Source organism: Penaeus monodon, chromosome 7 (assembly GCF_015228065.2).
Source record: "Penaeus monodon isolate SGIC_2016 chromosome 7, NSTDA_Pmon_1, whole genome shotgun sequence".
NCBI classification, from domain to species: domain Eukaryota; kingdom Metazoa; phylum Arthropoda; class Malacostraca; order Decapoda; family Penaeidae; genus Penaeus; species Penaeus monodon.
The window spans coordinates 8,471,151-8,483,650 of record NC_051392.1 but is presented as its reverse complement, the minus strand read 5'-3'; the positions used below and the strand labels follow the sequence as shown (position 1 = coordinate 8,483,650).

Genomic DNA, 12,500 nt, shown 5'->3' with positions numbered 1-12,500 from the left:
TTCTCTCTTTCCCAAAAATTTCTTCTCTCTTTCCTCTCCCTCTTTTCCTCTCCTCTCTCTCTCTCTTTCCCTCCCCTCTTCCCCCTCTCTCCCCCCCCCCCTCCCCTCTTCCCCCCTCTCCTTCCCCCCTCCCCCCCTCCCCCTTTTTTTTCTCCCTCCCCTCTCTTTCCCCTCCCCCTCCCTCCCTTTCCCTTTCTCACTTCTCTCATTTTCTCCTTTATCCCCTTCCCTCTCCTCTCTTTCCCCTCTCTCGGTCTCAAACCCCCACTCTCTCTCTCTCTCCCTCTCTCTCCTTCCCTCTCTCACCTCCTCTCTCTCCTCTCTCCTCTCCCCCCCCCCTCCTCTCTCCTTCTCTTCCTCCCTCCCTTCCCCTACACTCCCTTTTCCTCTCCCTTTCCCTCTCGTTTTTTTCCTATCCTCTCTCCTCTTTTCTTTTCCCTTTTTCCCCTCCCTTCTCCTTTCCTCTCCTCTTTTTTCTCTCCCTTCTCTCCCCTTTTTTTTCCCTCCTCCCTTCCCCCCTAAAACCCTTTCCTTTCCTCCTTCCTTCCCTTTTCCCCCCTTTCTTCCCCCTTTTTTTTTTTTTCCTTTTTCCCTCCCCTTTTTTTTTATTTGTTCCTTTAAATTTTTCTTCTTTTTCTCGCCTTTTTTCCCCTCTTTTTCTCCCCCTCCCCCTCTTCTCTTTTTCTTTTTTTCTTTTTTTCTTTTTCTCTTTTTCTCATCTCCCCCCTCTCTTCTTTTTTTTTTCTTTTTTTCTTTTTTTCCCTCTCCTCCTCCCTTTTTTCCTTCCTTTTTTTCTTTTTCCCCTCCGTTTTCCCCTTTTTTCCCCTCTCATTCTCTCTCCCTTTGCCCCTTTTTCCCGTCGGGTTTTTTTTCTATCTCCCTCAACCTTCCCCCGCGTACTTCCCCTCCAATTCCCCCAAACCCCCCTTGTTTAAATTCGCCCTTTCCCCTCTTTCCCCTTCCCTTTTTATTTCCCATCCTCCTTCTATCTATTTTGTTCTTCCCAAGGGGCCTCCTTTCTACCCCCCCCTCCTTTTTTCCGTGGTTATTGATAACCCCTTTTAAGGGGAAAAAAAAACCGGGCCCATTTTTTTATTTTTACCCCTTTAAAAAATTAAACCCTCTTTTTATTCCCCTTTTAAATTTTTCTTCTTTCTCCTTTTTTTTCCCCTCTCTCCTTTCTTTCCCCTTTTTTTCCCCTTTCCTTTTCTCCTTTTTCCTCCTCTTTCCCCCCCTCTCCTTTTTTTTTCCCTTTTTTTTTCCCTTTTTTCCTCCCTCCCTCATCTTTCTTTCTTTTCCCCCGGGTTTCCCCTTTTTTCCCCCCTTTTTTTGCCCCCCCTCTCTTTCCCTCTTCTCTCCTCCACCTTTTCCCCCCCCCCCTCCCCTTCCCCCTCTTCCCCCTTCTCGCTCCCCCTCCCCCTCCTTCTCTTCTCTCCCCCCTCCTTTTCCCCTTTTTTTCTTTTTTTCTTTTTCTCTCCCTCCAAACCCCCCCCCCCTTCCCTTTTTCCCCCTTTTCCCCCCTCTCTCCCCTTTCCACCCCTCCCCCCCCCCTTGTCTCTCCCCTTTTCCCCAAATCCCTCCTTCTCTTTTCACCCTCCCTTTTACCCCCCAAACCCCCCCTTCCCCACTCCCCCGCTTTCCCCTTTTTCCCCTTCTCTCTCTCCTCTCTCCCCTCCTCTTGGGCCTCCCCTTCTAAAATTTCTTCCCTTTTTCCTGCCTCTTCTTCCCCCCCCCATCCCCCCCTCCTCTCTCCTCCTTCCCCCTCCGCCTCCCCCTCTCTCTTGGTCTCCCCTCCCCTCCTCTCTCCCCTTTTTCCCCTTTTTTTCCCTTTTTTCTCCTCTCTCCCCTCCCTCTTCTTCCCTTTCCCTTTTTTCCTTTCCCTTTTTCCCCTTTCTTCTTCCCCTCTCTGGGGCCCCTTTTCCCTTTCCCCCCTTTCCCCCTTTCTTTCTTTCCCCCTTTCCCCCCCTTTTTCCCCCCCCCCCCCTCTCTCCCCCCCCGGCCCCTCCCTCCCCCCTCCCCCATCCCCTCCCGCCCTTCCCTCCCCCTCCCCCATCCCTTCTCTCCCTTTCCTCTCCCTCCTTTTTCCCCCTCTTCCTTTTTCCCCCCTTACCCCCTTTTTTCCTTTTTCCCCCCGTTCACTCCCCCCCCTCTCTCTCGCCACCAATCCCCCCACTCTCCCCCTCTCATCCCCCTTTCTTTCCCCTTTTCTCCCCCCCCCTCCCCCCCCCCCCCCCCTCCCTCCCCCTCCCTCTTTCTCTTCCCCCCTTTCCCCCCTTTCCCCTTTTCCCTCTCCCCCCCCCTTTCCCCTTTCTCTCCCCCCTTTTTTTTTTTTTCCCCCCTTTCCCCCTCTTTCTTTTTCTTTTTCTCCCTTTCCCCTCTCCTTTCTCCCCCTCCCTCCTTTTCATTTGTTCTCGTTTTCCCCCCCTTTTCCTTCCCACTTTTCTTTTCCCCCATCCTCTCTCCTCCCTCTCCTTTTCCCCTTTCCCTTTCCTTTCCCCTTTCTTTCCCCCTTTCCCCTTTTCTCCCCCCCCCCCCTTTTCTTTTCCCCTTTTCCTCTCCTTCTCCCTTTTCCTCTTTTCCCCTCCGGCTCCCGCCCATTCCCCTAAAACCCCTCCCCGTCTTTTTCCCCCCCACTCCTTTTCCTCTCTCCTCCGTTCCCCTTTTTCTCTTTCCCCCTTTTTTCCCTCTCTCTCGCCTCCCCCCCACTCCCCCCTTGGGTTTTCTTCTCCCCCCCTCCATCCTCCCATCTAACTCTCCCTCTCCTCTCTCTCCCTCTCCTCTCCCACCCCCGCTTCCTCTCCGCTCTTTCTTCTCCTCTCCCAGCCCCTCCCCTTTCCCTCCTTTTTTCTCTCCTTTTCCCCTTCTCTCCCCCTTTTTTCAAAAATCTTTCCCCTCCTCCCTCCCACTCTCCCCCTCCGGTTTCCCTCTCTCCCCTCCTTTTTTTCTCTCTCCCCCCTCCCTCCCTTCTCCCTTTTTCCCTTTCTTTCCCCCCCCTTTCCCCCCCCCTCCCCCTCACCCCTCTCTCCCCCCCCCTCCTTTTTTTCCCCTTTTTCTCCTTTTCTCCCTCCCCTTTCCCTTAAATCCCCCCTTTTTTTCCCCTTTTTTCCCTCTTTTTCCTCTTTCCCCCCCCCCCCCTTTTTCCTCTCTCTTTCGTCCCTTTGGGTTCCCCCCCCCCCTCCTTTCCCCCCTCCCCCTTTTGTCTCTCTCTCCCCTCTTCCCTCTCTCTCTCTCTCTCTCTCTTCTCCTTTTTTCTCTTTTTTCCCTTTTTCCTTTTTTCTTTCTCTCCTTTTCTCCCCCCCCCTTTTCTCTCTCTCTCATCTCTCTCTCTCCCGTTTTCCTTTTCCCTCCTCTCTCTCTCTCTCTCTCTCTCTCTCCTCTTCCTCTCCCTCCCCTCTCCTCTCCCCTTTCTCCCCTCTCCCTTCTCTCACTCCCCCCTCTCCTCTTCTCCTCTCTCCTCTCTCTCTTCCTCCCCTCTCTCTCTCCTCTCTCTCTCTCTCTCTTTTTCTTTCCCCCCTTTCCTTTTTCCCCCCTCCCCCCCCCCTTTTTCCCTTTTTTCCCTTTCCCCCCTTTTTCCCCCCTTTTTCCCCCCCTCCGCTTTCCCTCCCTTTCTTTTTTTCTTTTTCCCCCCCTCCCTTTCCCCTTTTCTCTCCTCCTCCTTTTCCCCCCTTTTCCCTCAACTCTCTCTTCTCTCTCTCTCTCTCCCCCTCTCTTTTTTTCCCCTTCTTTCTCTCTCCTTTTTCTTCTCTCTCTCCCCTTTTCCCCTCTCTTTTCTCTCTCTCTCTCTCTCTCCCCCTCTCCCTCATCCACCTCCTCCTTCCTTTTCTTCCCCTCCCTCCCTTCTCAAATCTCCCCTTCTCTCCCTTTTCTTCCCCCCTCCTTTTTTCTTCCTTTTTCCTTTTTTTTCTCTTTTCCCTTCTTTACTTTCCCCCCCTTTCTCTTTTCCTTTTTTTCCTCTTTTTTTCTCTCCCTTCCTCTTTTTTTCCCTTTTTTCCCTTTTTTTGCTTCTTTCTTTTTAAACTTTCCTTTCCCCCCCCCCCTTTTTTCCCCCCCCCCTTTTTTCTTTCTTTTTTTCTTTTTTCCCGGGGTTTTATTTTTTTTTATTTTTCCTTTTTCTACTTATTATTCTCTTTCTTTCTTCTTTTTTTTTCTCTCCCTTTCTTTTCCCCCCCCCTCTCTCTCTCTCTCTTTCTCCCCCTTTCTTTCCCCCCCTTTCTTTCTTTTCTTTCTCTCTTTCTCTCTTTTCCTCCCCCTCCCCTCTCTTCTCTTTTTCCCCTTTTTCTCATTCCCCCCCCCCTCTTTTCTCTCTCTTTTCCCATCTCGTCTCCTTTTCCTCACCCCCTCTTCTCTCTCCTCTCTCTCTCTCTCATTCCCCTCCCCTCTCTCCTCCCCCTCTTTTCTCTCTCTTCTCTTTTTTCTTTTTCTCTCCCCCCTCCCTCTCTCACTCTTTTTCTTCTTTTTTTCTCTTTTTTCTCCCCGCCTCTTTTTTTCCTTTTTTCCTTTTTTTCTCTCTTTTTCCCCTTTTCCCCCTCTTTCTCTCTTTCCTCTCTCTTCCCTCCCCCTTCCCCCCTTCTCCCCCTCCCCTCTCTCTCTTTCCCCTCTCCCCTCTCTCTCTTTTCTCTCTCCCCCCTCCCCCTCCCCTCTCTCTCACTCTCCCCTCCCTCTCTTTTCTCTCTCTTTTTTCCTTTTTCTCCCTCTCTCTCCCCTTTTTTTCTCTTTTTCCTCCTCTCTCCTCCCTCTCTCTCCCTCTCCCCTCTCTCCCTTTCCCCTCTCTCTCCCCTCTGGGTCTCTCCCCTCTCCCCTCCCCTCCCCTCCCCCCTCCCCCTTTTCTCTCTCCTCTCCCCTCTCTCTCTTTCTTTCTTTCTTTCTCTCCCTCTCCCCCCTCTCATCTTTTCTCTTTCCTTTCTTCTCCCCCCTTCTCTCCTCTCTCCTTTTTTCTTTCTTTCTTTCTCCCCTTTTTTTCTCCCTCTTTCTCTTTTCCCCTCTCTCTCTCCTCTCGCTTTTTCTCTCTTCGTCTCTCTTCCCTCTCTCCCCCTCCCTCCCCCCCCCTTCCCTCCTTCCCCTTTTTCCCCCCCTCCTTCCCCCCTATCCTCCCCCTCTTTTCTCCCCCCCTCCCCCTCTTTTTTCCCCCCTTCCCCCCCTTTTCTCACTCTTCCCCTTTTCCCTCTCCTTTCCCCTCCTTTTCTCCTCTCTCTCTTTCCCCTCTCTCTTCTCTCCCTCCCACTCTTTATCCACTCCTCTCTCTCCTCTCTCCTCCCCTCTCTCCAATCCCTCTCCTATCTCTCTCCTCTCTCTCTCTCTCCCTCTCCTCCCCCTCCTCCTTCCCCTTTCCTTCCTCCCTCCCTTTCTCCCTTTCTCCTCTCTCATTCTCTTCTTCCTTCTTTTCCCTCTCTTTTTTCCCTTTTTCATCCCCCTATCCTCTTTTCCTTCTTTCTCCTCCCCTTTCTCCCCTTTTTCTCTCTCTTTTTTTCCCCCTTTCCCTCTTCCTCTTTTCCTCCTCCTTCTTCTTTTTTCTTTTCCAATTTCCTCCTTCTTCCCTATTTCCTTTTTTCTCCGGGGTTTCTTCTTTTGGTTAAAAACCCCTTCCTTTTTTTTTTTAATCCTTTTTTTCAAAAAAAATTTTTTCTCTTTCTTCTCTTTTTTTCTCTCTTTTTCCCCTCTCTCTCTTCTTTCTCTCTCTCCCTTTTTGTTTTTCTTTTTTCTTTCTCTCCCTCTCTCCCTCCCCCTCTCTTTTTCTTTCTTCCCCCCCCTTTTCTTTTTTTTTCTTTCCTTTCTTTTTTTTCTTTCTTTCTTTCCCCCTTTTTTTCCCCCTCTTTCTTTCTTTCTTTCTTTCCTTTTCTCTTCCTTCCCTCTTTCCCCTCTCCTCTCTCTCGCCTCTCTCTCCCCTCTCTCATTTTTCTCTCCCCTCTTTTCTCTCTCTCTCTCTCTCTCTTTTTTTTCTTTTTTCTTTTTCTCTCCACCTTTTCTCCCCCCCCCCCCTCCCCTCTCTCTCCATCTCTCTCTTCCCCCCTCTCTCTCTCCCTCCCCCCTCTCTCCCTCTCTCTTCATCTCTCTCCCCTCTCTCTCTCTTCCCCTCCCCCTCCCCTTTTCCTTCTCTCCTCCTCCCCCTCTCCCCTTTTCTCTTTTTCACTCTCTCTCTCTCTCTCTCTCTTACTCCCCTCTCCCTTTTCTCTCTCCTTTTTCTCTCTCTTTTCTCTCATCCCCTCTCCCCTTTTTTCTTTCTCTTTTTTCTCTCCCTCCCCCTCCCTTTTCTCCCTCTTCCCCCCTTTTCTCCCCCTCTTTTCTTTCTCTTTCTTTCTTCCCCCCTTTTCCCCCTCTCATCTCTTTCTTTCTTCTTTTCTTTCTTTCCCCTTCCTTTTTCTTTCCTTATTTTTTTTCTCTCCCTTTCCCCCTTTCTCTCTTTTCTTCTCCCCCTCTCCCCCTTTCTCCCCATTCTCTCCTTTTTCCCCGGTCCTCTCCCCTCTCTCTCTCCCCCTCCTCTTTCCTTTCTTTCTTTCTTTTTTTCTTTCTCTCCCTCTCTCCCCTCTCTCCCCTTTTTCCTTTTTTTCTTCTCTCTTTCTCTCATTTTCCCCCTCTTCTTTTCTTTCTTCTTCTCTCTTTCTCTCCCTCCCTTTTTTCTCTCTTTCTTTTCCCCTCTCTCTCCCCTCTCTCTCTCTCTCTCTCTCTCTCTCTCTCTCTCTCTCTCTCCATCTCTCCCCTATCCTACCTCACTCTCTCCCCTTTTTTCTCTCCCCCCTTTTATCACTCTCTCTTTCCCCTCTGTCTCTTTTTCTTCTCTTCTCCTCTCCCCTCCCCCTCTCCCCTTTTCTCCCCCCTCCCCCTCATTTGGTCTCCCCATCTCCTTCTCTCTCTCTCTCACTCTCCCCTCCTCTCTCTCTCCTCTTTGCTCTCTTTCCCCTCTCTCTCCTCACTTCTTTCTCTCCCCTTTTTCCCCTCTCTCCCCTCGCTCGCTCCCCCTCTCCCCCTTCCCCTTTCTCTCTCCCCTCCCCTCCCCTCCCCTCTTTTTCTCCTCTCCTTTTCTTCCCCTCCTTTTCTCTCCCCTCCCCTTTCTCTTTCTTTTCTTTTTTTCTCTCCCCCCTCCCCCTTCCCCCCCCCTTTCTTTCTTTCTCTCTTTCTTCTCCTCCTCCTCTCCCCTCTCTCTTCTTTTCCCCTCTCTCTCTCTCTCTCTCCTCTTTCTTTCTCTCCCTCTCTCTCCTTCCTTTTTCTCCTCTCTCTCTCTCCCCCCTCTCTCCCTCTCTCTCTCTCTCTCTTTTTCTTTTTTCCTTTTTTCCCCCTCTCCCCCTCCTCTTTTTCCTTTTTTTCCTTTTTTTCTCTCCTCTCCCCCCTCTCCCTCTCTTTTTTTCTTTTTTTCACTTTCCCCTTTTCCCCTTTTTCCCCTCTCTCTCTCATTTTAAATTCTTTTCTTTTTCATCTCTTCCTCTCTTCTCCCTCTCTCCCTTTTCTCTCTCCCCTCTCTCCTCCCTTTTTTTCTTTCCCCTTTTTCTCCCTCTCTCCCCCTCTTTCCTCTCTCTTCTCTTTTCCTCTCTCTCTCCCTTCCCCCTTTCCCTCGCCTCCCTCCCTCCTCTCTTTCTCTCCCTCCCTTTTTTCCCCTCTTTCTCCCCCCTCCTCCCTCCCTCCCTTTCTCCCTCTCTCCATTTTTTTTCTTTTCTCTTTTTCTCTCTCCTTTTTTTCCTTTTTTTCTTTTTTCCCCTCTTTTTCTCCTCTTTCCTCTTTTTCTTTTTCTCTCTTCTCTCTTTTCTCTCCCCTCTTTCCCTCTCCTTTTCTCGCTCCTCTCCTCCCCTCCTTTTTCTTTTTTTCTTTTTCTTTTTTTTCTCTCCTCCCCCCCTCTCCCCCTCTCTCTCTCTTTCCCCCTTTAAAACCTCCCTCCTTCCCTTCCCCTTCTTCCTCCCCTTTTCCCTTTCTCCCCTCTCATTTTCCTCCCCCCCTTTCCTTTCTCTCTTTTTATCTTCAACAATCCTCTTCTTCCCTCTCTTTCCTTTCTTCCCCCCCTTTTTTCCCATTCCCCTCCTCTTTTTTTCTCTCCCTTCCCCTCTTCCTCTTTTTCCCCCCCCTCCTTTTTCATTTTTATTCTTCGCCCCTTTTCCCCCCTTCTCTCCCTTTTCTTCTCCTTCTTCCCCCCCCTTTTTTGGTTCTTTTATTCCGGGCCCCCTTTACATTTTTTTTTTTTCCTTTAAATTTTAAAAAGGCCCTCTTTTTTTCCCCTTTTTTGTTTCTTTTCTCTTTTGTCTTGTTCCGGTTGTTTTTTTCCCTCCCCGTTTCTTTTTTTTTTTTTTTCTTTTTCTTCTTTCTTTTTTTTCGTCTTTTCTTTTTTTTTTTTCTTTATCTTTTTGTTTTTCTTTTTTCTTTTTTCTTCTTTTTGTTTTTCTTCTTTTTTCTTCCCTCTCCCTCTCTTTTTCTTTTTCCTCTTCCCCTTTTTTCTTCTTCCTTCTTCTTCCCCTTCTTTCTTCCTTCCCCCTTTTCCTTCTTTTCTTCCCCTTTTTTGTCCCCTTTTTCTTTTTTTTTTCCCCCCTTTTTCCTCCTCTTCCCCATCTCCCCCTTTTCCCCTTTCCCATCCCTTTCTTTTTTTCGTTTCTTCCCCCTTTTTCTTCCTCTTCTTCTTACCCCTCCTTCTTTTCTTCTTATTTCTCTCCTTTTCTTTCCTCTTTCCTCTCTCTTTCCTCTTTCTTTTTTCACCTTTCCCCCTCTTCCCCTTTTACTTTCCCTTTTCCCCCTTTCTTTTTTTTTCCTTTCCCATTTTCCCCTTTTCTTCCCTTTCCCCCCCCCCCCCTCACCCGCCTCCGCCCCCCTTTCTCCTCCCCCCTTCTTTTTCCCCTTCCTTCCCCCCCCTTTTCCCCTCCCCTTCCCCCCCCTCTTTCCCCTTTCCCCCCCCCCTCCCCTTCCCCCTCCCCCTTCTTCCCCCCTTCTTTCCCCCCCCCTCCCTCTCCCTCCCCCCCTTCTTTCCCCCCCCTTTTCCTCCTCCCTCCCCCTCCCCTTGCCCCTTCTTTTCCCCCCCTTGGCCTCCCCCCTCCCCTCCCCTCGCCCCATCTTTCCCCCTCTTGGCCTCCCCCTCCCCCCTCCTTTTCCCCCCTTTTTTTTTTTCCCCTTCCCCTTGGGGCCCCCCCCCCATCCCCCCCCCTTTCCCCCTTCCCCCCCCCTCCCCTTTTTTTTGGGGGCCCCCCTCCCCCTTTTCCCCCCTCCCTGCCCCTTCTTTTTTCTTGGGGTAATTCCCCCCCCACCCCCCTTCCCTTATTTCCCCCTTCTTCCCCCCCCCCTTCCCTTTTGGTTTTTTTCCCCTTTTTGGGTCCCCCCTTTCTTGTTTTTTTTTTCCCCTTTGGTAAAATTTGGGGCCCCCCCCCTTTTTTTTTGGTTTTTTTTTCCCCCCTTTTTGGTACCCCTTTTCCCCCCCCTTTTGTTTTTTTTAGGTCAAAAACCCTTTTTTTTTTTCCCCTTTTTTCCCCCCCCCCCCCCCCCCCTTTTTTTTTTTTCCTTTGGCCCCACCCCTTTTTGTTTTTTCCCCCCCCCCTTTTTCCCCCCCTTTTTTTTCCCCTTTTTTTCTCACCCCCTTTTCCCCCTTTTTCCCCCTTTTCATTCCCCTCTTTCCCCACCCACTCCCCCTTTTTCCCCCTTTTCCCCTTTGGCGCCCCTTTTATTCCCCTTCCTCCCCCCTTTTCCCCCTCCCCCCTCCCCTTTTTTTTCTTTTTTTTTGGCCCTTTTACCCCCTTCCCCTTTCCCCCCCCCCTTTTTTCCCCCCCATTTTTCCCCTTTTCCCTTTACCCCTCCCTTTCCCCCCTTTTTTCCTTTCCCCCCCCCTTTCATTCCCCCCTTTGGGCCCCAATAATTCCCCCCCCTTTTTTTTCAAAAACCCCCATCCTATTTTGGAAAAGGGGGCCCAACCCCGGCAGAACGATCAATCCCAAAAACCCCCCCTTTTTCCCCGGGCCCCCTTTTTCCCCTTGGTTCAACCCCTCCCTTGGGGAAAAAACCCCCTTTTTTTTTTTTGGGGGGAATTGGCCCCCCCAAATTTTCCCCCCCGGGCCCCCCGGTTTTTCCCCCCTTTGGGGGGGGGGGGGAAAATTTTGTGTGTTATTTTTTCCCCCCTTTGGTTTTTTTTTTTTTCCCCTTTTTTTTTTTTTTGGTTAGTGTCGTTTTTTTTTTTTTTTTGGATTTTTTGGATTTTGTTTTTTTTTTTTTTTTCATCTCCCCCCTTTTTGTTTTTTGGTTTTTTGGGTTTTTTTTTTTTTGGTCCCCCCCCTTTGGTTTCCCCCGGGGGCCTTGGGGTTTTTTTTTCTTTTAAAATTTTTTATTCCTTTTTTTTTTTCCCCCCCCTTTTTGGCCCAAATTTTCCCTTAACCCCTTTGGGTTTTTCCTTAACCCCCCCCTTTCCCCCTTTTCCCCCCCTTTCCCCCCCAACCCTTTTCCCCCCCCCCCGGTTTTTTTTTTCTTTCCCCCTTTTCCTTTTTCCCCCTTTCCCCCCTTTATTTTCCCCCCCTTTTTCTTAATCCCCACATTTATCATTTTCTTAGTCCCCACGTTTATCATTTTTTCTTAATCCCCACATTTATAATTTTTTCTTAATCCTCACATTTATCATTTTCCTCAATTCCCCACATTTATCATTTCTCTCACTCCCCCACATTTTTCATTTTCCTCACTCCCCCACATTTATCATTTCTCTCACTCCCCCACATTTATCATTTCTCTCACTCCCCCACATTTATCATTTCTCTCACTCCCCCACATTTATCATTTTCCTCACTCCCCCACATTTATCATTTTTCTCACTCCCCCACATTTATCATTTTCCTCACTTCCCACATTTATCATTTTCCTCACTCCCCCACATTTATCATTTCTCTCACTCCCCCACATTTATCATTTTTCTCACTCCCCCACATTTATCATTTTTCTCACTCCCCCACATTTATCATTTTCCTCACTCCCCCACATTTATCATTTTTCTCACTCCCCCACATTTATCATTTTTCTTCATCCCCCACATTTATCATTTTTCCTCAATCCCCCACATTTATCATTTTCCTCACTCCCCCACATTTATCATTTTTCTTAATCCCCACATTTATCATTTTCCTCACTCCCCCACATTTATCATTTTCCTCAATCCCCCCCATTTATCACTTTTCTTCATCCCCACATTTATCACTTTCTCCCCCCCAGGTCATCCCGAGTACGTGGCGGGTGTTATTGACGTGATGGGTATCGTCACCGAGCGCCACACTGCCCCTTGGATAGCCTCACAGGGGGGATGGGTGAGTGCTTGTGCGCTTCTGTTTGTTTATTTTGTGTGTTTTGGGTTGTTTTAATTCTGTGTTTTATTTTTATTTATTTATCATTATTATTATTATTATTATTATTTTTTTTTTTTTTTTTTTTATTATTATTATTATTATTTTGTCTCACGCTCTTTCTCACTTTTCTCACTTTTTTTTTTCTTCGATGCATTTTGTTTTCTTTTTGGTTTAGTTTACTTTCTTTTTGTTCTCTTTGGTTTGCTTCATTTTGATTTTGATTTTTTTTTCTTTCATTTCTCTTTCCGTCTTTTGCTCTGATTTATTATTATTATTATTTATCATCTGTTACTGTTCACTTCATTTTATTTCCGTTTTTTTATTATTTCATTTCCCCGCTTTCACTCAGTATTTTTCTTTCTTTCTTTTTATTTACTCTTTATTTTATTTTGATTCCCTCGTTTTGCTTTCTGCTTCAATTTCTTTCTTGCATTTAAACTCCACTTCATTTTCTTTCCTTTCTTTACTTCCCCTCTTTAACCTTGCTCCTTTAATCCAATTCCCCTTTTAACGCCTTTCTTTTATTTATTTTTTATTTTTTTTTGTTTATTTATTTATTTATTTATTTATTTTGTCTCTCCTTCTCGTTTTTATTTATTTATCTATTTATTTGTTTATTTATTTATTTATTTTGTCTTTCCTTCCCGTTTTTATTTATTTATTGGTTTATTTATTTATTTTGTCTTTCCTTCCCGTTTTTATTTATTTATTTATTTATTTGTTTATTTATTTTGTCTTTCCTTCCCGTTTTTATTTATTTATTTATTTGTTTATTTATTTATTTTGTCTTTCCTTTTTCCCGCGTTGAATGCTCAGAGTAACCCGGATGAATGACCCGCCGGCCGGACTCATCCTGCACAGTTAGATGACTTCGGTGAAACTTTCTGTAGACAATCCCGGGTATTTGCATAATGCAGGTCACGCGAGGCAGCAGTATGCAACCCGTCTTAGCTCCTGCTGAAGAACAATTTTCATTATTTTTTTTTTTTTATATATTTAGAAATATATTCAAGTAATTTATCTATATATTTTATCATTTTAATGAACTCACTCTGCAGATACGTGTCTGTATTTGGTTTCAAGTTCGAAAAGCGTCGGACAATCTTTCGCTCAAGTTATTTGCTGAATATTCGGTTCGCTCCCGTCGCCAGGACACGCCCAGAGAGATCGACAAAGAGCAGTAGACTTTACATGCCTTTTTTGGACTCCGCTTTGGTG

General features: G+C 47.4%; 1 protein-coding gene across 1 annotated transcript in view; it reads left to right on the top strand.

Annotated features, from left to right (window-relative positions):
• Positions 1 to 12,500, top strand: part of LOC119575516 — a 57,798-nt gene that overhangs the window by 30,858 nt on the left and 14,440 nt on the right. Inside the window, exon 6 of the mRNA XM_037923167.1 lies at positions 11,152 to 11,243. Within this exon, the coding sequence (XP_037779095.1) occupies positions 11,152 to 11,243 (92 nt within the window). The remainder of the gene's footprint in view (positions 1 to 11,151; positions 11,244 to 12,500) is intronic.